This window comes from Pyrgilauda ruficollis, unplaced genomic scaffold (assembly GCF_017590135.1).
Source record: "Pyrgilauda ruficollis isolate IOZ18807 unplaced genomic scaffold, ASM1759013v1 scaffold196, whole genome shotgun sequence".
Lineage (NCBI taxonomy): Eukaryota > Metazoa > Chordata > Aves > Passeriformes > Passeridae > Pyrgilauda > Pyrgilauda ruficollis.
Window position 1 is genome coordinate 269,588 of NW_024518762.1, and position 22,444 is coordinate 292,031.

Consider the following 22,444-nt stretch of genomic DNA (forward strand, 5'->3'; position numbering starts at 1 on the left):
TTAGCACTTTTCTCAGCAGGTCCACTTTCTTGCTTTTTAGACACTCTCATACGTCCAGCTTTAACTGCAAGAAGAAAGTGAAATGAAGTAAAAATACCTACAGAACTACATACCACATTACATACACAAGAAGAGAATACTTTCACCCTGGATAGCCATTAACCAGGAATCTTCTTTCAGTATTTAGCTCCATGCTTTACTTGTACAGACACATACACAGGAGTAGCCAAAGAGATGCAGCAAAGGCTTTAAAATTCTGTGTCATGGTAGACTCAAATCAACTTCCCGATACCATAAATTAAGAAATTAGAGTGGTTTCAGGCACCACTAACTATATTAAACCTTAACACCTTACTATGTTAATATGCATTCTTCCCCTGAAACTATTACATCTCCGATTTGTATTTTAAAAACAAAAAAAGAAAACCAAACCACCATCTGAACACTTTCAGGTTTTTGAACAATGTGACTAATAGCAATAAGGGTTTCATGATCAGTTCAGGATATTCCAGAATATATTTCATAATGCAGATAAGAACCAGATGTATACTTATCTTGTACTTGTGTTCCAACATGTTTAATTATATTTTATTAACATATCTGCCAATCACAAAACCAATTAGTACTAATTAAGCTACAGGCGACCTAACAACAACAATTTAAGTTCTGAGGTATGTCTGAAAATTGAATTCTGAACAAAGAAAACAAAGTTATGTAAAACATTCTCTTGAAAGTAATACTTTCTCCCTCTCCAGGAGAGCATTTTAAGTTTTAACAGTGCAAGAAAGAACAACCTTAGTGTTCTTTTATCATCCTATTGATCAAGTTGCTTCACCTCTCAGCAAGACTCCTATTCTGTGACAAATAAAGGCTAGAGTTTTAATTTGAGGGAGGAAGAGAATAGGGGAAGGTTTCTAGAATTACTCGACTAGCTAGTATGAAAAATGCATTTGTATCCATCTGTAACTAATGCCCATTTTCTACCAAATTTGACTCCTGACCTTGTATTTCCTGGTTGCAGGTTTAATTTTAGAAACAAAAATTCTCCCTCACTCATGTCCAAAGCAGCACTATAAGATCAGAGTTATGCTATAGCTAGATTTGGCTTTTCTTCTCTTTTTAAAATGACGTACATACAGTTAATTATACGGCTGCATAAGCAGCAAATTCTTTGCCCAGCAATCTTATACTGGAGACCTGGACTGAATCCAGTCCTTCTGGCAGCCTAACTGCAAAACTAAAAGTATCTGAAATGAAAGTTTCAACCGTTTGTCTCCAAGTATCTACCAGTAAAGAGAATTGAGACTCTAAATACCCTCAGCTCACAAGGTGTGAAACTCTTGTATTTGGGGCATCTTCAAACTAGAATGACAAAGCATGTAAAAAACCCCAAACTAAACTAAAAATCCACAAACCAAATATCAACAACAACAAACCAGACCACACAAAAAAAGCCCTGGCATCTTTCACGATCTCAGAGATCTTCTCAACATCATTTCTCTTTATATAAGTTCATCCAGAACACCAACACAAGTTATCCCAGGTGTTCTCCCACAGACTGATAGGCTCTTGTCTTTTTAGGAACCAGTCAAACCACAAACAGGAAAACCACTAAAATTTTGGAAATAGGTTAAAAAAAAAAAAAAAAAAAAGGGTAACTGAACCTAGACCTGCAACTTTTGGTTTGGGATCTTCCCTCACATGCAGGATTGGCAATTTCTAGATACAAGCATTGGTTTTAGTTTTAATTTAGCAGGGCAAGGAGATCCAGACAGAGGTAGGCATTTTAACACTATGAGGCTTTAGACAAAGCACAAGGGGAGCTAGGCGAGGAGGAGAGAAATACCCAGCACGGGAAGAGATACTGAAACGTGGACAGTCTGGAATTGTGTCTATTACCAACAGGCCCACAAAACAATGTTATCTATAGTGATTAAAAATAACCCGTCTTCCTTTCCACCTCTGCACTGACTTGAAACTAGCCACGAGGAACAGCTGTTCCACCTGTTTACACACATCCACGGTGGGGGAAGAGTTAAACATAGGTGCATCTGGGATGCACCACAAAGCTCTTTTGCAATTTGCTTTCCAAAGCAATAGAGAGGTATGTCAAACTTTTAATACAGAGTTCAATTTTTTATTTTTATAAGAGACCTGTTAGCCATGTAATCTAACAGTTAAGTGACAAAATCTTTACTAATCTCCATTTTTAAAACACCATGTATTTTTAAAATAAAACAAGAAAGTAAGGAGGCACACTCCCTTTTATGCTCCCCTCTCAAAAAACCCCCAAACCAACAACAAAACAAAAAACCCAAACAACAGAACAACATAAAAACAAACCCAAGTGAAAACAAGCACAGCTTGGCTGAATACTGGTCAGAATAAACCACTTACTCTGCTACCTCCATCCCTCGGCCAAGCTGGTCCCCGCTGCAGTCACTCATAAGCTTCACCAAGACTTACTTGGAGACTTGCAAATCTACAAGTTGCAGTACACTATCATGCAAGTACCTGCTCCAAGGTACTTTAAACAACTGCAGTTGTTTAAATGCCCTTTCAGGTACAGCACAACTGTCCCTGCCACACACACACAAAAATCCAGGAATAGACTAGAGACAAGATGAAAAAATTATTTACATCCAAAATTCATGTAAAAGTATGCTAAAAAAAAAAAATAAAAGAAAAACCAAAAAACAAACTCCAAACAAAAAATATTTCCAAGAAAACAAAACTGCTCTAAGGGGTGCGGGGAGACACACAAGCATGTGCTCCTCAGGCACTAACTGCTCCTAACGAACCGAGGGGAAGTCCCAACTGGTTTAAAGCCTTGTAGTGACGGATCCTCAAGTATCAAAGGCTGAGCCTCCAGTGGCTGTCCTTGCAGTGACTATCCCCCAGCTCCAAAGGCTGAGCCTGCAGCATCTCTGCGTGTGCCCCAGAACAGGCGGGACACAGCCCACGCACTGGCGTGTTTGAGACAGCTCCGCACAGCTCCTGGCATGGCCCAGGAGCTGCTCACACTGTATGCATTTACCCGCTCCCCTAACAAACACAGGCGCTACTACATCCTTAAAATCCCGGTACTACATACTACATCCTTAGAGCAGCCACACAGGCAGAGCGGCGGCTGGAGCAGCAGGCACGAAGGCTCCCTCACAGAGAGATCGATCTCTGTGAGGCGGGGGAGGTGGGGGGGCTTGGTGGAGGGGAAGTAAATTCTTCACCTTACTACAGGAGTCGAGGGATACGGCTGTAACATTAAAAAATATTGAACACGGACAGCCATTTCTCTCGCTATTCCTCAATAACGCCCGATCACCGAGCGGCGCCAGACGCACACCCGCCGACCGAGCGCACCCGTGAGGGGGCGGCTGCGGGACCTGCTGGGGAGAGCGGGCCGCGCACCACAGAGCCGCCTCCACCATTCCCGGTCCCACATGGCCGCTCCTCTCCGCGGAGGAGCTGCATCTGTGTGGGACGGTGCGGCGGGAGAGCCCCTCACACCGCGCCCGGAGCGGCCGCGGCCCCTACCTGCGGGAGGGCGCCGGCCCGGCGGGACATTCCTCCTCAGCGCCATGGCAGAACCGGGAGCGCCGGGAACCAAGCGGGGCAGGCCAGGGCAGGACGACGGAACCGCGCAGGAAACCTCGCACCGACCCGAGCGGAAAGTGCCGTCTGCGGTGCGGAGCGGCTGGGGTGGGGCGAGGCGGGGCCGTGAGAGCGGGGAGCGATGTGAGGGGCGGTACGAAGTCGATAGTGAGAGGCGGGAAGCGCTGTGAAGGGAGGTGCGAGGGGTGGAGAGCAGTGTAGAGGGGCGTGAGGGCAGGTGAGAGAGGCGGGGAGCGGTGTGAGGGACGGCGTGAGGGCGGTGAGAGAGGCGGGGAGCGGTGTGAGGGCGGTGAGAGAGGCGGGGAGCGGTGTGAGCGACGGCGTGAGGGGTAGGGAGCGGCGTGAGGGCAGGTGAGGGGCGGGGAGCGGCGTGAGGGGCGGTGTTACGGGTAGGGAGCGGCGTGAGGGCAGGGGAGAGAGACGGGGAGCGGTGTGAGGGACGGCGTGAGGAGTGTTGAGAGACGCGGGGAGAGACGTGGGGAGAGGTGTGAGGGGCAGGGAGCGGCGTGAGGGTCGGTGTGAGGGGCAGGGAGCGGCGTGAGGGACGGTGAGAGAGGCGGGGATCGGTGTGAGGGGCAGTGAGAGAGGCGGGGATCGGTGTGAGGGCAGGTGACAGGCGGGGAGCAGCGTGAGGGGCGGTGTGAGGGGCAGGGAGCGGTGTGAGGGGCAGTGAGAGAGGCGGGGATCGGTGTGAGGGCAGGTGACAGGCGGGGAGCAGCGTGAGGGGCGGTCAGAGACGCAGGGAGCGGTGTGAGGGGCGGGGACTTTTAAAACGTTGCTAAAGCTTCAAAGAACTTTATTTAGTGAGGTAAATCCTTACCCTCTTCAATCAGTAGCATCTGCTTGAGACAAGTAAAACATTGTCATTCATATGCCCTCTTTTAAAAAATCCATGACTTTAACAAACATTGACGTTTTACACAACATATTAGAAACACAAAAAGTGAAAGTAGATACAGCTAATCTGGAATTATTTGCATAAACTCCTCAACATTTTCATTTTCGATATTTAAAATTATTTAAAAAAAAAAAAAGAAGAGAAGGAATTGTCTTTTAATGTTTGCCATCCATGCTGTAAATTCTACGGTGGATGGAGAAATCTTCATGACAGAAGCTGTCATTTTGTCGAAGCTGTCCGTGGCTGTACCGCTCTGTGTTACCGTGCTGGTACCCCGGCTCTCCGGAGGGATGTGGCAGTGCCGGGCAGGAGATGCGTGCCCTTACAGCGCTCCGGGGGATGTGCGTGTGCCTGGGCAGCGGGGCCGGAGAGCGGAGCCGGGCGCTGCCGCCGCCGGCCCTTTGCCGCTGCAGGGGCGGCTGCGGGCGGGCGCGCTGCTCGCCCTGCCTGCCTGGGGAAGGGGGCCCTGCCCGTGCTGCCGTGGGCTGGCTTGGGCTGATCTGCATCGTGCTTCCAGCGGGCAGCTGCTGGGAGCATAACGCGTAATGTCAAAAAGATTTTCCTGGGTTACTGTGAGCATGTTCTGCTCTGCTGTGCTAAAGCATTTCATCACAAAAATTTGCTCTTTTAAGGATTCTGAAAGCAAAACATGAAAGAAGAAGAAAAAAAAAAAGTTAGTCTTGTGATTTATTTGGAATTGTCTTATTATTGGATCTCAATGATTTTAAAAAAAAAAAAAAAGGAGAGAGGGAATGTAAAAATAGGATGTGATTAAGTGGAATCTGAAGAAGGGGGAAATGAAGTAAAAAAAATGGAAGAGAAAATAGACTAAGAAACCAGTAGGTAGTTATAGCACACCACCTTATGAGTGACTTCTGTTGGCTTGGATCTTTAAAGCAGAAAAAATGAAAGGACATCCAGTCTAAACTAGATCTCTCTGATATTTAATTCTGTATGTATGAGGCAGGAAATAGTTTTGAAATGCAGCAATTTCCTCCCTAGAAAAGCAACTTACTTTGCAAATATTAAAGTCGATAGTGCTGCATGTCTCTGCCCATAAGCATTTAGCCTGAAGTGGATGATGGCAATTTTGATTGGGGAAATAAATTCTTTCAGGGAAAATGACCTGCAGGAGAGAGAACAAAAGAACCCTACTCTGAAGTACTTGGCCAGTAGTAAGGGGTTTTGATATTCATGTTACTCTGCCCCAGCAGAGAAATACTGATTTTTTCAGTTTGTTTACCTGAGCTGTTTGTTACTGCACAAATTGGAGAGGTGAAGTTTCATTACTTACATAAAGCAGTCATGGAGTACAGCTTTGGTGTGCTGCCTAAAGCATTAATAATAAGGTTGAGTGCCATTGTACATCTGTTCTAGGAATTTTTGGGACAGGCATGGGAACTTAGTTTAAATAAGAAATTTTAAGTTCATATTGACTTCTTGCCATATTAAATATAATATACCATTTATCTTTTTCTTTTTCTTCCACCGTCTTTACTTCATTTTCTTTGTCACTTGGTATATCTTTAAACCAGAAGCTACTGTAATTGAAACCATATTTTTATATATAAAAATATTTTTATTTTTGAAGCACCTTATTCTTGACAGGCAGCCCTTGGCACTACCTCACCAATGCCACTGTGCCAGCTTAGATTTGTAAACCTGATTTTATGTAATGATTTCATTTATTTAGAATTTTTTTTTCTGTTTTCATGTAGACTTTTTGCCTTTTGGAAATTATTAGACTGGTTTGTCTGGGTGAGAAGAATCATCAAGAGAATAATCCTTCTGTGGCCATGGGATTGTACAGTTGAAATCTCTTGCTTTTCCTGCCATCCTCAGTCCCATTTCCCGATCACATAAATGCCAAAACTTCAACGATGTTCATCTGATGCTGGAGACAGATTTATTTTAATGATAGTAATTCAGGAATGACTAAATTAAAGATGAGTTTATATTGTAATGGTTCTATGTGTTTTCAGAATGTGGGTTTTTTTCCATAACAGAGACAGATGTGGAAAGCCTAGGGACAGACACAGAATTTTAACTGTGATAAAAGACAATAGTAATTTAATTTTTCCTGAGTGGTGCTCTCAGCATTCTGGAACTCTTCCTGTTTCCTGGAAATTTCTCCTTTATAATCTATGTTCTACAGGCAGGTTATTAGCTGATTGCAAAGTTTGAAAAGTCACTTGGCAGGAACAGAAATCACTATGCTCCCAAGCAGACTGTCTGTTCCAATCCAGCTAACAGCTATTAGCATAATTATACACCAGTGTCTTGGGGTGACAACCAGACAGAGACCACATCTAAAACAAGCAGTTAGCATGCAGACATATGGAATCCTTCCTCATGTGTCATATTTTAAATCACGTCTCTCTGTTGTTAAGATCTACTGCTCATGTGTCCTGGATTAGGGCAAATCTGGGAGAAAACCTCCAAAGGGGGCCCCCCAGAAAGCAAACCCACACAGCCCCTTTCTCTCACCGGTTTGGGAAGGATTCCTTGGAGAGAAGTGGAAAGAACCTGTTTATTTAACAGGCACAACACCCCCAGCACACAAAATGAACAATACCAGACGACAGCACTTCCACCGATCTGAAAAGGATGACAAATTCAGAAAGTCTCTCCTGGCAGTGGTCACTGTTGTTGCTCCCTCCAGCACTGGGGATGGCTGCTGCAGCCACAAGATGTAAACTCTCGGTGTTTCCCAGGTCCCAGTCCGGAGCAGGCTTGGATGGTTCCAAAAAGGGAAGGGAAAAACAGTCCAGGGAAAAATCTGGACTGCTTAGCTAAACTAACTAACAGAAGCAAGAAGCAAAAGCAGAACAGGAGCGAAGCAGGAGCAAGAGCAAAGCAAAGCAGCAAAAAGCCAAAAGCCAAAGCCACACCATGAACTGTCCCGTCTCTGTCCCGCCAGCCGTGGGGGAGCAGGCTGATAACAAACCAAAACTAACCTTGCTCTCAGAGCCAGTCTTGAAGGCACAGAACATAACATTCAGCACCAACAGAACACACCACTGGGGATACAAGCATCAGAACCTCACCCTAGGACATCATGTCTCTGCAGTATTTTCCCTTCTCTGTCTTATTTCCAGTGTTGCTTGTTTTCAAATGTCAGAATGACTAAATTGTGGCTACTGATACTGGTTCTATATCTGGCAACTGAATGGTGAAGTACTATTGCTGCTTTCTTAAACTCAGTGAAAGGTAAGCAATACCTTCTTCAATAATAGCTGGTTTTAGATGCTCTAGGAGCCCAATGGAGACAACAAATATTCTGGGGCAGGTATATAGCCTTTTTTTTTTTTTTTTTGTGGGTTTGGGGGGTTTTTTTGGTTGGTTTTTTTTTTTTTTTTTTGGTTTTTTGTTTCATTGTTTTGGGGGTTTTTTGTTTGTTTCTTTATAATGCTTTAATTTCCCCCACCCTTGGTTTTATTTTCTGTTTTATAGTAGTTCAGCACAAAGCTAATAATGTTAGGGAGATCATTTGTGTTAAGTGTCTAGAGCAAGGAGAAGTGAAGGCAGACATTTCAGTGGGGTTTGTATTGATATAATTGTTCACTAGTGCATATACTATGTATTTGATAAAATCTGGATGATAAGTCTGGCTTCTGTAAAACTTGCCTGTTTGTTGTAGGAAACCTGACAAGTTCAGGTCTTGGTTCTGATCTGGATGCTGGTTGTTTCTCAGACTACAGGAGAAAAAGAAGTCTCCAGGCTGGAAGGTGCTGGAAGGTAAAGGGCAACATCATCAAGCAGAGGAACCTTACTGGCTAATTTTAATTATAGTGGTTTTTTTTTTTTCCCCACAGAAGGACTAAAAAGAAATACCTTTGTCATCACATGTTTTATCTGCCTAAGTGCCCATGTTTAAAAAGTATTACTGGGCAGTGGAATAAGTGAGTGAATTCTAAAGAATTAGGTTACAACCTTTGGAATTTCATCTTGATGGGGATCAGTTTCTTCTCAGAGTGTGATTGCTTTTTGCCAATGAATAGGCAGGTAGTTAATTTCACAATCTTTCTGACTTTGAGAACTAGCTGAAAATTAGCACATTACATATCCTACTTCTTGTCTTATTCTTTTACCCACGATTCGTATACCATTGGACAGAGCAGAAGGTGATGTTTCATACAATAGAACGGTATGTATAATGGTATTTACTAATATCTGGGGTGCCCTGAAGCAGTGAGGAGATACTTACTGATATCATTGGCCTGCTCTAGGACTAGAGCTGGTCAGTGAACCAGCGTACCCTGACAAGCTGAGCCAGCCCTCTGGGTGTCTGCAGAAATGCTGCTGCTGCAGTCTCCCCAGGGGACGCCTGCTTTGTTTACACAGCACTGTCAATTTCTGCTGGTGTGACAATGAGTGTACCGAATCTCCAGTGACATGGCTCATACAAACAATTAAGACAACAGTTATCCCTTGTTTGTGGAATGTAGTTTAAAAAATAGAGTGAATTTGAAAAATAAAATTGAGGAATTAATCACATTAAGACAAGCTCTACAGGGGGATGTGAGGACAAGTATCAGAACAGGAATACTTACTGGAGTTTTAAAAGGAGAATATCACAGTTTCTTCAGAGGTACCATCACACATACCTGCCCATTCCATTGCTGAACATATGTTATACTGAGCTTTTGGTTCTCTTTCTATGTTCATAGTATTTCTTTCTGTTCAAACCATATGAAAACTTAATTAAACTCCTACACATTATTTAAAGATTCAGGGTCTGCTGGCACAGAATGAGGGCAGGCAAGTTAATGTGGACAACTGGAATGTTGCTTGTATTCCTTCCAAACACAGCCCAGGACTCATCACAGCAGTGTTCCCTGGGCAGGTGTGCTAGTAAAAGGCAGAAATGGAAAGTTCTTTCTCCTGTATTTTGTCTATACAGTGGGTATGAAAGAATGCCACTGGTGTGGCAGCAGAGTAACCAGCAAGGCCAGGACAGCTGCCTGTCCAACCACCCACAGGCCACTCGTGTGCAGGGCACCATCCAGCCATGGGAAGAAACAAGCTCAACCTTCCTTTTTGTCTAATTCTGATTACTCTGAAATAAAATGCCATTAACCAAGACAAATAAATATTACATATTTTGTTTGATGGCATAAAAACCTTAATAAGAGCAAAAAAAGAAAACACAGTATTTTTTGAAAATGCATGCATTTTAAACTAGCGAATGCCCTATAAGTTGTATCCATCTCAATACACAATATTTAGAATCTCTAATAAAGTAGTGATGTCTTTGGGTAACAGAACTCACGAATATCACTTGATGCTATTGTGAGCAAAAGAAGAACTTTTTTGCCAATTTCTGCCTTCCAGGCAGATGGTCACTTCCCCCCCTCCACGGCAGTGTTGGGGGAGGTTTCCAAGTGGGGCAGCTAGCACTGGGTTCTTCCCTGACCTCTGCCTGATGGCCACAAATGAATTGCTGCACTCTGATGGGCAGTGACCAACCTTCCAGCATGTCTCAGTGACAGCTTTCCTCTTGCGCCTGCCGTTGTTGACAGCTACAGGAATCTACTTGTAGCTACAACGTCATGTTTGCCTTGTTTTTCAAAAAGTTTATTCATGTTTATGTTACCTTTTGTGAGTGTTAGTCTTTGATACAGTAACTCAAATGCAGAACGTATGCTTGAGTACTGTCCTTAGCTGAGATGTATTCTCTTCAATCGATTTACTCTGATAGGAAAACTCATTAGCTTTCCCAGTGTTCTCCCATCCTTCTTCAGGATACTGGAAACCCTGGAAACCCAAGGAAAATGCAGGGATGTGCAGCAATAATGGTGGTTACAGACAGGTTAGAGGTGACAGACTGTACAGCACAGGAGAGTTTGTGATTCAGTTACTTAAAATAATCAAACATATTTATTGGAAAGAAATCCAAGCAGACTGTAGTCAGAATGGAGACCATAATTTCTAGGACAGTAAGGTGACCTCAATTTCCTTGAGAGAGCAAGGGGAGGGGGAGAGGTGTGAAGGAAAGAAAACAGGCTAGAGTTCTGAAGTATCTTGGATTGCCAATACCAAAAGTGAAAACACAAGTCTGAGGAATCTTGGCAGGAAGGTGCTGGATTTAGCACTTTGGGCCACCAGCCTGACACATTCAGGACATTTCCACTGGAGAGATCTGGGAAAATGGCCCAAATGTTTGGATATGTTTAACCTGCTTAAGAACATGCATTTAGACTTAATTTTCATGGTATTTGTTTCTGATTATCACACAGAGAAAATAATAAGAAAAAAATGAACAGGGAACAGCTTTCCATGGATGAGACTTCCATATTTATTGTTATTCCATGTGCATAGAAAATGGCAGTGAAGTTCCTTATGAAATAGGCAGGGAATGGGAGAGATGTGGATATACTGGACTAGACTTGTGCTTCAAAATTACACTATTCATTTTTTAAAATTTGGGCTCTTTTCCTCTTAGAATTCACAACACTTTCTTGGTTTTGGTTTTTTTTTTTTTTTTGTGCATGATGTTTCAAATTCCTTTTCCAATGACACACTGCATTACAAATGGATGGCACTTGAGACCAATGTGGCATTTCCATATTTACACCAACAAGAAATTTACATGACGCAGTAGCATACAATCCTGACATTCAGTAATAGCAATAAAACAAGGGCAGCCATTGGATTTTTTCTGTACAAACTATCAGAACAAGACTTTTATTCACATTAAAAAAATCAGCTTTAATTTGCTCTGACCTACACACTTTCCAAATTCATCATACTCAATTCTCAAACCTTTCATCACATCGCCCACACCCTCACCAGACTACAGGAGCTACAAGTAATGATACCTAACACCTAAGCAGAGCAAAACCATCCCTGCCAGCTTTTTCTCCTGACAATTCCTCACTCAAAAAAACCCCCAAAAAACCAAAAACAAACAAAAAAGCCCAACCCCAAAAGCAAAACCAAGCCCCCCCGCCCAAAAAAAAAACAACCCATCCTTTTTCCTTCTTTTCTTTCACTTTCATATTTCTTAACCAAAACAACACGGGGCCATTCCAGTCCTTCTCAAGCCAGACAAGAAGCACGCTGGGTTTTTCTCTCTGGTGCTACACCCAGGAGTCAGGAGAGCCTGGGTACTGTTCTGCTCGGTAAGAAGATCGTCTGGTGGAATAAAAGTCTACATAATTGGTGGTTGATTTCAGTCCATACTGTGTTGTGTAATCTGAAGTAGCAGGAAAGTGAACTCGATCGTCAAAGTAAGGGTCCTCGTAGCTGTGTGGGGACTGCAGGTACAACCGATAGGCATCGTAGTTTTTCCTGGTGCTATCTTCTTGGCTGTAGTACAATTGCTGATGCTGCTGGTAAAATGATATCAAAACAAACTTTCAAAAATATAATTAGCAGAGAAAATCCTTTACCCAAGCGCAGCTCTATCCATGACAGTAATGCAGGTTTCAACCCTTCATGAAATGTACCCAGGGAAATGGAGGAAATGCCCCTGAGTTTGCTGTCTGTCTCCTCCTCCATCACTCAAAGGGAGTAACTCCCAAAGTGCACAATTTTAGAGCTCAAGTACAGTAAGTACAGAGCCTGGCCATACCTACCAAAACCATCCCAAACCCAGTTCAAGCCAGAAAAGAGGTGTCAGATCCCACTGTAAGAAGGTGCTGAAACGTGTGACTGGTATGGAACCAGCCAGGCTGCAGCAGCCCCGAGGCCCTGCCAGCTCAGGGCACTGAGCCGGGGCGTGTGCCCAGAGCCCCAGGCTTGCCCTCCTGCTGAGCCTGCGCAGCGCTACCCGAACGCACTCTGGGCTCACCTGCAGCCGCCGGTTCTGTTCTCTCGCTGGTGAGGAGTAGGAACTGATGTAAATTGGTGAAGCTTTGCTAGAGCCTGGGAGAAAAAGGTTTAATGCATAAACTTCAGTCTTTATTTATTCAGCCGTAAGTCTATTGGTTTTTATCTTGCCTTTTATGTAGCACCCACACTATTAAATCCGCAGATTTCAGTACCTGCTAATGATACAGTGTAATATCAGAATGATGGCAAATGTCCCTCAGCAGCAGTTACAGCAAAGACAGGAGGCTTATGTTACTGTTTCTCATTTTACAGACTGCAGATCTTTAAAGCAAGGAGTTTCCTTCTCTTTAGTCACTGTCATCTATTGTTTTGCTACTTGTGTGACACAGTAAGAAGGAAAAGAGAGATCAGAGAAAATATGAAACCTTGATATAATTTAGTAATATAATAACATAAAACTGCATATTCAAATTTATAACATCATCATTATAATATAATGTACATAATAATACAATTTTCTGTACTAGTATTTTAAATAAAAATAAGAATTCAAACTCCCCTCACCTCCCCGTATAGAAAGGGATCTGTGTCTATCTGGTACTGGGCAGTTTTACAGAGAACAGCAGACTGGTGACACCCTGCCCTGTGCCACAGCCAGGGAATACAAAGAACAGAAAGGGAAAGCAGCAGCTGGCAGCAACCAGCCCGCTAATGCAGTTGTCTGCGTGTGACTGAACTCCTCCCACAAGGAATAGTTCCCTGCTCCAGAAGATGCTCAGGTGGTCTCTTACCAGTGTAGATGTCTTTATGTGCAATGACATCGCCCTGGCTGCTGTAATACTGCATAGAAGGGTGCGTCCTGTCGTACTCAGAGCGAGGCTCTCTGATTCCCAACAACGCTGGGGATGAGGACGTGCTGCCAACTGATGGAAAAGAGAGGTTCTCAAGATTGACAACAAAAGCCTTTTGCACAGCCAGCCTTCCTCACCACTCCCTGCTCCAAGTGCTCACAACCAGGTGGTGGGCAAGGACAGAACAGCCGGAGCTATTCCTGGGTGAACACACTAGAGCTGCCAGCAAGGTACCAGAGACCGCAAGGGGCAGTCACTGAGGTGCTCACAGGCAGACACAGGACTTTTGTGACACTCACAGGCCAGACATGGCACCTTACCATGCCTAGGACATCACCTGTGTGGAGGCAGAAGATGATACTCTGCTAATGGTGATGGTTTATCTAAGTTATACTTGAACACAATACTTAAGGCCACGCTGTCACTTGTCCAGCCTACCTGGCCTCAGTGACCCCTGTATACACAGGTGAGTCCTGGGCATGCTGTGCTCTGGGAGGCCAATGGCCACGGGGGGATCCCAGAAAGGGATCACTGTGTTCCTCAATAAGCAGCTGAATCTCAACTGTGTTGTAAGAAGTTTGTTCTGCTAAATCCTCCCTGGATTTAGCACACATCCCTTGGGCTTTGTTGGCTCAGAAAGACTCCAGCAATGGGAGTAAAATAGTTAAAAACAATTTCTATAAATTTTGCTTCAAAATATTAGTTCAGTGATAATCTTCTTCCACTGATGTGTCCATTACATCATAGCTCAGAATTTTGTGTTATTATGGATAATTTAATTACTGGTATTTTTCTGGCACATTCATGGCTAAATATGCCATGTTGTTAAAAGTCTGACATGGGTCAATATAATATGTTGTTTTAATGGTGAAGTAAGTGAAACGAGAACAACTGTTTCAGGCCAAGCGTATCTGCTCCAACAGGCACCTGCTGTGCTCAGCACGATGCTGCACAGCCCCTCTGGGGATGTGGGCCTTTCACCAACTTCCACTGACTCCCTTGGGCTTGGCTGTGCTCTAGAGCAGAAAAGCAGACACTTCCTATTAGGAATTTTTACTAAACCCTCTTTGAAATACAACATCCTCTGAATATTCAATTAGAGCTGCTTATCTACTTCCTACTTGTCATTCAAAGAACTGGAGTAACACAATTGTTCTGCTGGTGTATCCTGGGAGAGAAAGCGCCGAGATAGAAATTTGACAGTTGGTGTCAGAATATCCTTTTACACTTGGGTAGAATCCAGTCATTCCCTGAGTGTAAGCTGTACTGGCTTCCTTGGTGGGTGAGAGGAACTCTGGCACAAACACCACAACAGGTTTACTTCTTGTAGGAAAACAAATCCCTGGTGGAGTCCTTGTTTTTCAAGTCAACCATGTCATAAAGGAATGTGTGGGTGTTGTTACTTTTATGTAAAGAAGTAATTAAACAAGAGTGTTGTAGGAACTGGTCACCAATCTTAGCAGTCACAGTAGCTAGGTATTTCTCAGTATTAACAGAGATCTGCTCTAGATAGTCTCTAGAAGAGTAAATTGGGTAAAATAAAATGTCTTACAAAAACAAAATAGAAGGCTTCAGGTAGGTTTTGTACCAGCTGTCTTGAAGATCTAAATCCTAGCACTGAACACATTGAAGGAACAAAGGTGAGAGATAAACAAGGAGGAGTCAGAAAAGTAAGGTTTTGGGTTTGGTTACTCATTCTCATGGAACATGACATGGTTGGGAATGAAAATGAGCTCCTCACTGTGGGTGTGTTGCTGTTTGTGCTGCGAGGTCCCCATGTTCTATGAGGCCACTCCCAATCCCCACACAGCGCAGGAGGAGAGGCTTTGAACGGGGCAATGGTTGGTAACAACGTCCAGCTCTATTCATTGAGGATTTCACTTTGCAGGAACACTTCAGGGAGCACTCAGAGCATGTGAAGTACTTTGCTTAAACACCAAGGAGCAACAGCCTGAGCTCTGTGTTTTAAATGGAATTAGTATGAAATAGAGAGGTGTTTAAGTTAAAATCATGGACAGCAAGTCCCCTTCCTGACTGACCTGACTGCATGACAGGTGACATCTGCTGATTGGCTGTGGATAGAGAAGGATGGGATTTGAATCTCTCTCGTTCCAGTGTTGATACTGGTGTAATAAAGTGACTTTGATTCCATCCATCCTATGGAGTGGCAAAAAGAAAAACACATCAGAATAAATTGCAAGTTATAAGTAAATGAGGAGTTTTTGTGGCACCATTTTCCAGTGTAAGCTAATTTTACAATTTACCTTTTTGTAAATGCTCCGGAGGTCTCGGTACTGCCACAGCGTGTTCAGTACCTGGGCCGCCGCCTTGACAACCTTCAGTGAGGACCTGAGGAGGTGAAGAATATGGCAGTGTTAGAAAGCCACTGCATTCCACTTCAGTAGAACAGTGTTCCTGAGCTTTGTAACAGCCTGAACCTGCTGCTGTGGGGCAAACCAGGCTCTGCACCACCAGCGTGAGCACAGCCAAGCCAGCAGCCTCACCACGAGATGGGGCTCCCGCTGCCATCCACCAGCCACTGGGGCCTCCTGTTGCTGCTGCCTCACCACACGCTCACAGGTTTCGTTCCCAGCAGACAACCACGGTGCCAGCAGAGAACTTGTCTCATGGCCCCCCTGGAGCCCGATACAGTGGGCAGGACCAGCTCCCCTCAGCCACTTGCTTGGCAGTGCTGTTCGAGGGCATTCTCCTGGCCACATTCTCCTTCCACTGACCAGAGGGCTGCACTAGGCACATTTCATAGCTGCTGGGATACATCCTGACAGAGGTGCCCACAGAGTCTGACTTGGAAAAGCTCCAAATATTTTACTAATCTTGTAGATGTTGAAGAGGTGACTGGCTAACTCATTGAATGTGAACAGGTCCCATGGTTACTGTGAGCAGCTGTACAAGCCTCCAGAAGCCTGGGACAGAGAGCACTGCCCAAGACAGCAGTACCAGTGCCTCCTCCCTCCCAGTGAGACTCCAGCTGACAGCTCCTCAGACCCAGACTGCAAAGGCAGATCTTTTTTTCACTCAAAAAAGCATTTCCCACATTCCTAAGCATTTTAAATGGACACAAACAGCTCAGGTATGATCTTTGCTGCCTACTTGCCTGTCACCTCTTCCCTTTGTTATGTTGACCAGCTTCTCTATCCCACCGGTGTCGGCGAGGGCCTTGGCATTCTCCATGTTCTTGCTGGTGACCTCGTGCAGGGCACAGCAGATGGCAGCCACCGTCTCGTCCGACAGGATGCTGGGCCCATTGCCGCCCGGCAGCCGATTGACCAGGTCCCGCATCGCGTATTTACCTGGAAACACACACCCACAGAACCAGGGCAAAACCACAGGTCAGTCCTTCAGAACTGCACGACTCAGTATAAAACTGCAGCCGAAGGCAGTGAGAAGCAGCACAGTACCAAAACCTGCCAAGAATTCACATTTTACACAGAGCCAAGGGAGACCACATGACAATTTGTGAATTTTTTTTTCCTTTTAGCTTAAAAGTGTAAGAAGCTGAATTTTGCCCTAAAAGAGAAACAATTTTAAACAAGAATTATTTGGAGAAAGAAGAATTGTTCAAGGAAAAATGTCAGGCTACTTATTATGATTGACAGAGCAATGCACATTGCTGGGCTTCATCCATGGGAGGATTAAAGGAATCCTTACAGCAACTGGAAATTCTTTGTTCTGGATGTTCTGTTCAGCTTGTTTGCTACCTGTCAGCTCTCAGCTCTGCCAGGCTCCAGTTGCTGACTGATGCCAGCGATAAGCTGCACACAAGGGACAGTAACTAAGATAAGGTCAAGGTTTCTTCCTGTTTGGGTTGTACTGTTAATTGAATGATTAATGGATTTCATAGTAGACATGTATTTGCACATAACAGTGAATAATGAAGGAGCTTTGCACAAAGTCATTTGGTATCTATTTGCATAATGTGCCTGAAAGCAAAAAAAGAAACAAAAAGGAATTCTGCAGGCAAAAGGAAACTCACTGGGAAATTATCTCCACAACGGTGTCTGCAGCAATACCCTGCCACTGCAAACCCTTTAGCAAGCTCAGCCCCATGCTGCACGTTCCAACATATATTGTGATTTGCTGGAGTCCTCATCTCTCATCTTCCTCAGTGTGACTCTGAGAGCCCATTGTTCCTTTCCTATACCAGCAGAGAAACTCTTAAAGATGATTTCTAGCATGGGGTAGTGCAGAACTTGCTTCACATCTGGCAATGTTTTATCCAATGGTCTGTTTCAGAGTGTGTCTGAGGCCAGAAATTCTCTCAGAGGTACAGCTTTGACAGGGAGAGGGAGCAGGTGGAGGACCGTTCCTGAGCTGAAAAGTTTTGCCAGGAATGGAAGAAACATCCTAACAAGAGAATTTCACCTGAATCTGACCTGCACAGGGCTGGTGCTATGGAATAGGATTCTCTCTTTACACATTTCTCATGTGTAACACTTGCACTGCGGGAAAACACACTCTGAATGTCCCAGATGAGAAGCTTCAGAAACAGATAACCAGGTTCTGTCCACGTGTATTTCTCTTTTTGAGAATAATGATCCTCCTATCTCTATGAACAGCTGCTATATCCTTGACCCCACAATTCTACACACAGAAAATGCTTTTGTAACAAAAATGAGACTTTTTTATATCACATCATTTGTTAACAGGGTTCACTGAAGCCACAGCAGCCTGAGGCTGAAGCGTGTTCAACACTAACGGACTGAGAAAACTCAGGGCAGGAAAGGCAGGAAAGCTGATTGTCATTTTGTTGGGTTTTTTAATGCTAGATAAAAAAGGCACAGATGAATGCTCAAAGGGTTAAATATTAGAACTGACAAGACAGTAAATTTTTCTAGCAAGCACCTCTGTTGATGACTTAGTTCAGCAAAGACACAGATGATGCTCTGTATCTGTGTTTTCCTGGAGAAGACGTCTTCCCTCTCTTCCTGTTCAAGACTGTTAAAAAAGCATGGCTGTCATGGCAGCAGAGCTGTTGCATCCCCAGGAACACAGGGGAGACCTGCACCCCCCAAGCAGGTGAGCACTGAGCTCCAAGGAGGCAGGGCTGTGTTTCCATCCCACTTGGCACTGAGGGTTTTCTGTCTGGTTCGGCTGACTCCCTTCCCAAGCTGACTCCCACCCATGAAAGGTAGCCAGCAGCAAAGTAATGTGGCAATATTGCTCTGGAAAGCTGCTGCTGTCAGGAGGACTCATTTATGTGACACAACTGATGTGACACAGAATCATCAAGCGTGCTGTTGCCATTAGTGGAATCTGTCCATGGATTTCCCATCCAAGGTCTGACAACCCGGTGCTGTTGATAAATATGGTCCACAGGAAAGGGTGTTTTTAGGAAAATGTTTTGCTCAAACTACTCTCTCTCTGCCACTGTAAACCTGAATGAGAGAGATAATACTGATCATGCAGTACAATCTAAGCTTTTTAGCAGAGAGGAATGCCACAAAACCAGCATAGTAGTCTACAGACTCCAAGTAAAGCCCTATCACTTGGGTTCTTGCAAAGTTCAGTGTATTTCCACAGTTACAAGGAGTTGGATTGTTAAAACTGGATGCTCTTTTCTGGCTCTCCTGAGGCCGGTCTGTACGTACCAATGAGCTCCTTGTTCCGGACGTCTAAGGCCATGTTCCTTAAGGCAGTGGCCACAGATGACACCACTCTGTCATTGTCCATCCTCAGCAGCTCCACAAGGATGGGCAGCCCCTTCTCCTTCCTCACGGCAGCGCGGATGTAGGCTGCGAACTGACACAGAACCCCGGTTACCCACCAATCCTCCGCAGCACTGCCACTGAAACAGCCCTGGGTGGACTGGGACTCTCAAGCATGTTTGGTCATTTCCAGTAAAAGATGACAAGTTTGATGTGTGCTTTTTCTGTGATTATAAAGAGCTGGCTCTTTGCCATTTTTCACTCATTCCTCTTACAAAGAGAGAAAGTATCTGAATAGATGATGATTACTGAAAAGGGAGCAGGAGGTTGGGTTTTGCTTGTATTTTTTTTTTAATAGCAATTTCATAATGGTCAAACTGAAAAAGGCTTAGCTGGCTTGCTGCAAGCAAAGGAAGCAATTCATGCTTGCTGTGTTTTTTAATTTCTCCGTAACAAATACATGACACAAATTAGTGTTCTCATGTGCTGCTTTTGTAGCACATTATATATGCAATGGCCAGAATGTATGGAAATAAATAATGGAATATGGAAATAAGGTAAATTTATTTGTCCTCGTCTTATTTCAACAGCACCTCCCTACCAGAATTCACAGCTAGAAGAAGCCAGAAAATTGTTTTGTTCTGATAAGATCAAAAGACGAAGCTGGAAGAAGCTTTTTCTGTTTGTTTAAAATAAAGGCCAGCTTCCAAATGGCTCTTGTCGCCCCTGCTCTTTGCCAAGGCTTTTCACTGTGGAAACATGACTGCAGCACATGAGCACTAATGCACAGGCAACAGGGAAATGCTCAGATGCACAGGAGAAAATGGCATGTCCCCACCAAACACATTCCAGGGTCTTACTAGAAAAAACAGCTGGACTACAAAGAGGAGGAGGAGCGGAATTCCCATACCTTCCAATTGCCTGCAGAAAGGTTCTGGAGTGATCCTGCAGAGCCCTCCAGAGTGGCTGGGTTGGAGCTCTCTGCCAGGAGTGTCAGGTATGGCTTCACCACTGATGGGTGCCAGAGCATCTCCACCCCTTTAGGAGACTTGGAAAATCCTGGGATAGGGCCAACTCCATCCCACTGAGAAAGGAATGCAGATTTGTAAGTGGACAAAACCTCTGTATTTTCATTCAATGTAGGGTTGTTTTTGTCAAGCTGTGTCCTCCCCCACCATGAGCCAAACCCATCTGAGGTATTTGCAGTACATTGAAAATACAAACCTGATCCTCCTGGGAAGTTTTTTTTTTCTTCTTCTTTTTCTTCCCCCAGCAGCTTGGCTCTGAGTCTTTGCTGGGTGACTCTTTTCCCAACAAGTCATCCAGTTCATTGATTCCCAACAGCCGTGCCTGAGGTACCTCCAGTTCCAAACGATAGGAAAGGTTCCTCAAGGTGCACACACAATTCTCCACTGTCTGAACCAAACCAGAGAGACACCACGTCACCAGCTCTTCCTCACACAGACACGAACCAAATCAAACCATTTCAGTAGAGGAGAAGAGGCACTGGGAGCACAAGTGCTAAACTCTAATGCTGGGCCTTGGGCTGTGTTCTGGCTGCTTCTCTGGGAAAATGCAATCTCTCTCAAATCTGACAGTATTTATAAGAGTGGTCTCTGCTATAGTGGCTTATTCTTTAACAGTTTGAAAATGAAAAGCATAAGAGCTTATTACTGTTTCATTAAGAAACACAGAGCAGCACTGCTGAAAACAAGAGGTGACCCTGTGCACACAGCTGAGTTTGGCTGTGCCTCAGTAACCTGGGTCTGGCAGTGATGCCAGTTGAGCTGAGGACATCACCATGCTCAGCTGAGCTGTACAAAGCCCCAAGACCAGACACGCAGTTTAGCACTAAAGTATCTGCAGATGAGACATGCACACACCTTGCTATCATAATCTGAGGTGTTCACACAGGTGTGGATCACATAGAGCAGCGAATCGACCAGTCCTTCACAGGACCTCATCTGCTTTCGTGCCTCTTCCCCAGCGGAGCTCAGGTTCCTGAAAGTTGGAATGACAAAGGAACACGGTGTGTGTAAGGACTTACAGATAATCACTTATTAGACAGTCTGCAGAAGGTTTTCATGCAGCTGATTAGTAATTGGTTAGCAACTCTTAGTGACTAACTCAGTAATTTTCATATTTTTCTATTAGGAAAAAAAGGACAATTGGAAAAGCTGTCTACATCATGGAACTCTGTAATTTATAGACTAAAACAATTCTTATGTCTTTAAAATTACAATACAAGAAAGACCTGCTGGATAACATGATTACTCTTTAAAAGGGAGTATTCCAGAAGAGCAAATACCTCAGGCATCCTGTTGTATTGCGCAGAACGAGGGAAGTCTGAAATTTCATTTTATGATCGTCATCAAAGGAGGAGCTGTTCCATCCCGAGTGGGGCACTATCACAGTGTTTGTCAGCGTGGACAGAGCATCTCTAATGATTGTCATCTTCACGGCATCACACGAAGACAAGTTCCAGAGAACCCCTTAGAAGACATTTCCAGGGCAGAAAAGTCAGCAGAGCCTTGGCAAACAAACATGAAGCAACACTGACAACTTAAAAGACATTACTTTAAATATGTGATGTGATTCTAGAGCAGGCAGAACGTGGAGAGCCAGCATCCAAAACGGAGGAAAGCAAGGTGAACAAAGTGACCAGTGGAGGGCATGGCTTTGGTTTGGTTTTTTGCCCTGACATTCCTTCTACCTCGCACCATATACCAGGGATATCAGGTACTAAGGAGCAGAGCTGAACATACAAGAAGGGATATAAAAATCCTACGGAAACTTTCTTCCTGGAAACAACAGCAACAAGTCCAGAGCATGTCCCATCCACCCATCAGCCGCATGGAACTGCTATCCATCTTTTATCCTCGGGCAGAGATCCCTAGTCCCCTGCCAGGGAAAGTCTCCATACATGACATTCAGATACAGAAGTATGAAACCTGATGTAAATTACCAGTAGAACTGTATATACAAATAACATGCTGAACACAGCATTGAATCTTCTTTTGCATCATGAAACACAGCTTAAATAATTTTTCTGAAGAAGTCATCCTTGATCATAATTCAGATTAAATACCATACACATTTACGTAGTTAGGATCCATCTTATGAATTCTGCAAGATCTTATTTAAAACTGTTGTCAAGAAAAGATAAAAAAAGCCTGTAATAAAACGAATGTTCAGAATCAATAAAGAAATACCTGCTGTGTGTGCAGGAGACTCATATGAGGGAAAATGCACCCTAAGTGGAGCTTTAGTGCAACTACCTCAGCATTCACTTCTCCCAATGACTCTACACTCTGTGCTATTTTAACTGATCAAGACAAGTGTCCAGAAAAATACCTTGCATTCCAGCTCTCTGCTAATTTCCCTTCCAAGCTTACCTGTCACCAGCTCTTTGACCTCGCCATCGACTGACTTCCTCAGCAGCCGCAGAAGGGCAGGAATCCCCCCCACGTTCTTCATGGCTATTTTGTTCTCATCAGTGGACTTTCCGTAAACGAGGTTCCTCAGCGCACCACAGGCATTCTTCTGAACCTCCAGGACTCTGTGATCCAGGAGATCCACCAGGTGCTTGATACCTCCTAGCCTACAGACCTGGAAAGTGGAATGTGAGGACCATCAGCACC

The 22,444-nt window shown here is 44.3% G+C and overlaps 1 protein-coding gene across 8 annotated transcripts in view; it reads right to left on the reverse strand.

The window, feature by feature from the left end:
* Positions 1-10,784: 10,784 nt before the first annotated feature.
* The window catches only part of PKP4 (plakophilin 4), a 38,338-nt gene continuing 26,678 nt past the window's right edge, over positions 10,785-22,444 (reverse strand). For 6 of the 8 annotated variants that reach the window (XM_041465962.1, XM_041465959.1, XM_041465961.1 and 3 more), the window contains 12 exons: positions 22,199-22,412; positions 21,112-21,295; positions 20,687-20,804; positions 20,028-20,219; positions 19,714-19,887; positions 18,747-18,897; positions 16,253-16,448; positions 15,402-15,486; positions 15,177-15,294; positions 13,078-13,209; positions 12,306-12,379; positions 10,785-11,844 (listed from right to left, as the gene is read on the reverse strand). In XM_041465962.1, the coding sequence (XP_041321896.1) occupies positions 11,593-11,844; positions 12,306-12,379; positions 13,078-13,209; positions 15,177-15,294; positions 15,402-15,486; positions 16,253-16,448; positions 18,747-18,897; positions 19,714-19,887; positions 20,028-20,219; positions 20,687-20,804; positions 21,112-21,295; positions 22,199-22,412 (1,890 nt within the window). In that variant the 3' untranslated portion in view covers positions 10,785-11,592. The remainder of the gene's footprint in view (positions 11,845-12,305; positions 12,380-13,077; positions 13,210-15,176; positions 15,295-15,401; positions 15,487-16,252; positions 16,449-18,746; positions 18,898-19,713; positions 19,888-20,027; positions 20,220-20,686; positions 20,805-21,111; positions 21,296-22,198; positions 22,413-22,444) is intronic. The other 2 variants (XM_041465963.1, XM_041465956.1) reach the window with 1 other exon arrangement.